Consider the following 6,563-nt stretch of genomic DNA (forward strand, 5'->3'; position numbering starts at 1 on the left):
GTGTTTTTATTCCTCCAGTCTTCAAGAGTGCACTCATTTTGGTGTATCGGGAAAGCAAGTTAAAGAAAAGAATGGTGAGTTTTGGAATGTAGCACATGGTGTGTTTTTATCAGTCATGGTTTGGATGCTGTTTCTAAGTTTTAATCTGACAGACAGCTAACAGACATTTGTATGTTTATCCAGACGTCTTCACGACCCGGGGATCTGGATCCTTTTAAATTCCGCTGGCTCATTCCTGTTTCATCCCTTCAGGTCCGACCTGGAAATTCAGCAGGTGTGTGTGTAACGTGATCTTCCTGTGTAAAGAAGAGATATCTCTGATGAGCATGAGTTTGACATGGATTAAACAAGAGAGTAGATCCAAGACAGACCAAGAAAAATCTGGTATTCAAATACCATTTGGACACGTCATATTTAAAAAAATAAAAATGTGTATAATGAAAGTCTCAAGCCCTTTTAGAAGACCCATACATTGCCAAAATTAAAATCCAGTCCATAGCTTGCTTAAACATCCTACTGTTTCCTCTTTCAGGGTCAGAGAACCCCTGTGTTTGGGAGGTTGTCCACACAAAATCTGAGTTGGAGGGACGACCAGAGATGTCCTTTCAGCTCTGCAGCAGGTAATGATATTGAAAGTCAAAAAAATGTAAATAATAATAAATGAATAACATGAATAGAATACAGCCTTGTTTACCATGAGCTGATTCTTCTTAACGTAATTCTTCACCCAAAGATGAAAATTCATACTTTAAACATATTACATGAGGCTAAGTAAAAAATAGGGAGGATTTTCAGTTTAGGGTGAAGATCACTTTAAGGGAGTTTTAACCCTTGTGGATTGTTCAAATTCACTACCCTTTCGAGTTGTTCGGGATGAAAACATCCACTCAATTAAACTGCTGTAAAAATGTATCAGATTCATATTTTTTTTCAATTTTTTTTTGCATAAATCTGTTAATCAACCTCAGTCCTGATCAAAACTACCAAATGTTTTTAAAAAATCCAAGATTTTAACTCTTTAATTGCCAAGTTCATAAATGATGTCACTGATTTTGGGGAAAAAAAACACACAAAATGACTTATTTTCAATATAAAAGTAATTGTGGCTGGATATTTTTTTTTTACTTTTTATAACAGTCTTGGGCATGTCAAAGTTTAGTAGCAACATTGGCTTTGATGCATTTTTAGTTTTTGTGCAACATTAGATTTAATTTTTTTTATTAGTTGTTGGTGGCTGTTTTTGCCCCATTGACTTCCATTATAATGACATTTTTTGATTGCAAAGCCATGACACCATGTAATCATGCATTTTTGATTGTTTGTGGTTTTCCCTTTTGGGAAGAGGTAAAATTTGTTAATTTTACAGTTGATCACTAGGTGGGACCATTAACCCTTTAGATAGGCCTGTGCAAAAAAAGGCTTAGTTTCTGGCTTGTATATGGAGTTATATGGAGTATAACAGCAAATTATAGTGTTTGTGTGTGTGTGAGATTCTTGATTGTTGGTGGTTTTCCCTGTTGGGAAGAGGTAAGTTTTAGTTATTTTTACAGTTGATCACTAGGTGGGACCATTAACCATTTAGATAGGCCTGTGCAAAAAAAGGCTTAGTTTCTGGCTTGTATATGGAGTTATATGGAGTATAACAGCAAATTATAGTGTTTGTGTGTGTGTGAGATTCTTGATTGTTGGTGGTTTTCCCTGTTGGGAAGAGGTAAGTTTTAGTTATTTTTACAGTTGATCACTAGGTGGGACCATTAACCATTTAGATAGGCCTGTGCAAAAAAAGCTTAGTTTCTGACTTGTATATGAAGCTATATGGAGTATAACAGCATATTATATTGAGTGTGTATGTGTGTGTGTGAGAAAGAGAGAGAGAGTGTGTGTGAGAGAGACCTTTGCGCACTTACCTTAATGTATTTCAGAAAATCACAATGTACACCTCAGCTCTTAGAACTACATGGAGTAAACAAAAGTGTATTTATGCACCTGCTGCCTTTTAATGGTGGTGAAAGTATTCGGTTGTTAAGTGATGACGTAAGAAGCGCTGTTTCCGGGTCCAGGCCTCAACTCGCTTTACTTGAGAATATGACCTCAGCAGCCGTTTATGAGCACTGTTTATTGATATTAATAATTTAAGCTAAACGCTTTCAAACTTACGATATACACTACAGTCTCCGTGCTCACAGCATCCCAAACACAAATAATTTTTAGATATTTTTTTAATATTTATATTTTCATTGTCTGGCTATCTGGTACTTCGGTATGGAGTTAAAGGTTAATATTATAACTTTTTCGCTAGTATTCTATCACATTGTGAGTTTATATTGGCACCTTTTGTTGTTTTCTCGTGGTAACTGATAGAGCGTTTGGACACGGAAGCGCTGCTACGTGACGTCAGACTAAATAAGCGAATAGACTAAACAAAAGCAAAGTACGTGGATTTAAACACTTGCATGCCATCGTGCTGGTCATTTAATGGTGAGAAGAGCAGCAAGCAACACGAGAAAGGGCTTGACTTGTACCAAAGATTTAGAAATGATTATGCAGCTTGACCCCTCCAGCGAGCTGCAGCTTATTTGAAGTTGGTATTGCATTTTGGTTCATAATACATAATGTTCATAAATCAGATGCGAAGTAGATTTTTTTACAGGATTTTAAGGTTTTAAACTGGCTTTACCATCAAGAAAAGAGGAGCATTTCACTTATAGGCCATCTGTACTTTTCACCATCAAAAGGAAGCAGGTGCATAAACACACTTCTTTTTTTATTGTTTACTACATGTAGTTCTGAGAGCATGAGGTGCATATTTTGATTTTTTCAAATACTGTACATCAAGGTAAGTGCACAAAGGTCTCTCTCACACCCTCTCTTTCTCTCTCTCTCTCTCTCTCTCTCTCTATCACACACACACCTATAATTTGATATTATACTCCATATAACTCCATACAAGCCAGAAACTATGCCTTTTTTTGCACAGGCCTATCTAAAGGGTCCCACCTAGTGATCAACTGTAAAAAATAACAAATGTTACCTCTTCCCAAAAGTGAAAACCACAAACAATCAAGAATGCATGATTATATGTTGTCATGGCTTTGCAATCAAAAAATGTCGTTATAATGGAAGTCAATGGGGCAAAAACAGCCACCAACAACTAATTAGGGAGAAAAAATTTAAATCTAGTGCTGCACAAAAACTAACAATGCATCAAAGCCAATCTTGTTACTAATCTTTGACATGCCCAAGACTGTCATAAAAGGTAAAAAGAAATCCAGTCCACAATCACTTTTTATATTGAAAATATGTAATTTTGTGTGTTTTTTTCCCCCAAATCAATGACATCATTTATGAACTTGGTAATTAAAAAGTTTTTTTTAAAAATTTGGTAGTTTTGATCAGGACTGAGGTTGATTAATAGATTTATGCAAAAAAATAGAAAAAAATATTTATCTGATACATTTTTACAGCAGTTTAATTTAGTGGATGTTTTCATCCACGAACATCCCGAAAGGGTAGTGAATTTGCCCACAGTGTACCGTTGAGTTTTTGACAAATTTCAAAGCATTTTCCCAAAATATGGGTCAAAATAAGATTTGTCACCAAAAATCATTCCATTAGCTCAAACACAGAGAAAGTTGTGGCCAAAATAAGACTCAACTTTACCCCTTAGTGGACGAAAACGTCCCCAACAACCCACAAGGGTTAAATATTAAAATATTCCTCAACCGTTGTAACCATAATCCCTTGTGAAAAAGAAGTGCACTTTAGCATACTTTCATAAAGAGTATTTATTACAGAAATAATATACTTTAAACGAATAAACTGAAAATGGTGCGAACAGAATGTGAAGTTTTAAAAATGAAAATGTATTATGTAGTTGGAATTTATATTCAGTATATTTAAGTTGCAGTACAATATCAAATAATACAATATAGTTTACATTTATAATCAAGTATTAACATGTGCTTTAGTATGTTAGTCAACATCAGAATACACAAAAAGTTGTATGTCTTTTAACTTGACATTTACAAAGTGCACTTATTGAAAGTGTCAAGAAGCAGTCATGAAACTATACTCTGTTAAAGTGCATGTAGGTGGTCTTTAATTGAATTCATAATATATTATCTGCAGCTAACAGATTTTAAAATATACTTTTAAGATATAAAGTACACCTCAAGTGCAAATTTGATAAAATTTTGTTCTTCTTATGCCTTATTATTGCAAGTGTCTAAATGAAATGTATAAATGTTCTCTCATCTTGTTCTTGTGTGCAGTAATCTGGAGAACAAGGCTAATGCGGTGAGAGCCATCCGCACTCTTCTGAGAGAGAACGCCAAGCGGACGGCTCCAGCTGAGCGACCATTCAAAGAGCTAAATTCTAACTTCACCTTCCCCAGGAGAAACCACCCAGGAGCACTCAGAACAAACTCCTGGCAGCGGCTGCCGCCACCATCAGATGGGCCACAGACCTTAGATTCAGATGAGGGCAGACTGCGTGACGGATACGCTCACTCTGAACCTCCCCTCAGGCCCTCCAGGGGCCAGGGCTCTACCCAGAGCAAGAGATCCACGTTGTGCTCTTTGACCAGCGCTTTGGAAGCTCAACTCCAGAGACTGAACTTTGCAGAGGAGCCAGAAGGAATGAGCAGGAGCAGTACCAGCAGCCTTCAGGGCAGTCAGGTGACTCTCCTGGACGAGACTCCAGGCCTGGACCTCAACACCCTGCTGGCCAGGGACTACAGCGTGCAGACTTTCGGTTCCGTAGTTAACGAGGATTGTTTTTACGACACGGTCATGGGCATCCAGAAAGCTGCCATCCCCACCCTGTAGAGGAAGTTAGCGTTAGCATTACTTAGTGGTTAGCGTGCCTTCATATGATTTTCAAATATATCTGTATAGTGCAAAAATCTAGTGAGCTGCCTACCTGGATGCCATTATACATGATAATAGGTAAATATTGTAGTTATGCTGCCTTCTGAGGCACCTTGCTTTACTCAGATTCTAAGGCAGTATTACATATTCTTATCAGAAAGTTGTCAAAAAGAAATTGACAATAAATGAACTTATTCAATACTGAGAAGTTATATTTTTTTCCCTTATTTGATCAGAAATACAATACAAATATTAAGATAAGATATTGTAATTTTTTAAAGAAATGCTATAATACATTTAAAATTATGTATTCCTGTGATAGCAAAGCTGCTAAAACTTTTTCCTTTAGACATTTCCTTTCATCAATGTTGAAAACATTTGAAAATATCTTAATTATTCCAAACTTTTGGTCAGTAGTTTATAATAAAAGTTCAATTTTACCAGGGTTCTTATAGTCTTGGTAAAACTTGGATACTGTATATGAGGATAAAATATTTTAAAAATATAAAGAAAATATAAAGAATCTTTATAGACGTGAAATTGTTTTTGGAAATTAATAATTATGGATAATAACAGTCCAAGCTCTAAAATATTTTATTGGGTCAAACTGTGAGTAAACTAAAATCTGAAATACTTAATCAGTAAATCGTGAGAAATGGGAAAAGTCATTAAATAAATAAATCAAATAAATTCTGTGTATTAACTGGTTAAAATTAGTGAGATCTCTAAAGGACATTCAAATCGTAAAACATTTGGCAATCTGAATTTTATTTTAATAATAATTATTGTAGTTATTTTAATCTCTGGACATTGATCGACTGGGAATCAGTCGCTTTCATCTGGGTAGTCAGCTCACTAGGTTATGTGGATGAACAAATGGATGATCCTGCCTTAAATTCAGAGCACAGTTTACTTATCCAGAGCATCCCATATGTGCTGACACATGTATTATTAATACACGAGCAAAGACTGCTTCACTGTAAGTGAAAACTGTAGCTTTACTTTTCTATTTGCTTGGTTGACAAAGGCTCTTCTCAGCTCGAGACTGAAATAGCTTACTGAAAAATTTCACTGAGCAGGGGAAGTTTTGTCTGAATATAGACTATTTTGTCTAAATTATGCTTGTATATGCTTCTGACAGAACTGTTGTGTGCACTTTTGGTAATGTGTGATTTTAATTATTCAAAGGCATGTTTTATATTCCTTCAGTTAAAAACTTAAGAATTAATTTTGGTTTAAGCTTAAGTAAAATACTGTTATTACTGTTAAGATATGAATGTTGATATGCTCTGTTGTCAATTTGGCTATTGTAATTTATTTGTAAAAATATATTGTTATGACTTAACTAAACATACTTTGAGTAAATGATTTTGTTGCAATATTTAATAAAGATAGTGTTCTATAATGTCTTGATATCATGCAAATATTGATCTCCTACATCATAAACCATATTCAATATTCAATCATGCGGGCAGAAACAACATTTCAACTACTTTTTCTTTCCATAATGAAAGCAAAAATGCTGTGTGACATTCTTTGCATTTAATATGCAGTGAATTTTTGAAAGAGATTATTTATTCAGTCACTCTTTCTTTCTCACTGGCTCCTGAAAACAACTAGAGAAAAAATTGAGAAAACTCAACTGAGTCGTAATTATGAGCCTTTTTCCCTAGCTTTCTTTGTTGAGGATTTTT

The 6,563-nt window shown here is 35.0% G+C and overlaps 1 protein-coding gene across 1 annotated transcript in view; it reads left to right on the forward strand.

Annotated features, from left to right (window-relative positions):
• Nucleotides 1-4,849, forward strand: part of LOC132091982 (rho guanine nucleotide exchange factor TIAM2-like) — a 50,958-nt gene extending 46,109 nt beyond the window's left edge. The window contains exons 23-26 of the mRNA XM_059498035.1: nt 19-74; nt 184-274; nt 533-620; nt 4,272-4,849. Of these exons, the coding sequence (XP_059354018.1) occupies nt 19-74; nt 184-274; nt 533-620; nt 4,272-4,827 (791 nt within the window). The 3' untranslated portion in view covers nt 4,828-4,849. The remainder of the gene's footprint in view (nt 1-18; nt 75-183; nt 275-532; nt 621-4,271) is intronic.
• The last annotated feature ends 1,714 nt before the right edge of the window (nt 4,850-6,563 follow it).

The sequence above is a fragment of the Carassius carassius genome, chromosome 18 (assembly GCF_963082965.1).
Source record: "Carassius carassius chromosome 18, fCarCar2.1, whole genome shotgun sequence".
Classification (NCBI taxonomy): Eukaryota; Metazoa; Chordata; class Actinopteri; order Cypriniformes; family Cyprinidae; genus Carassius; species Carassius carassius.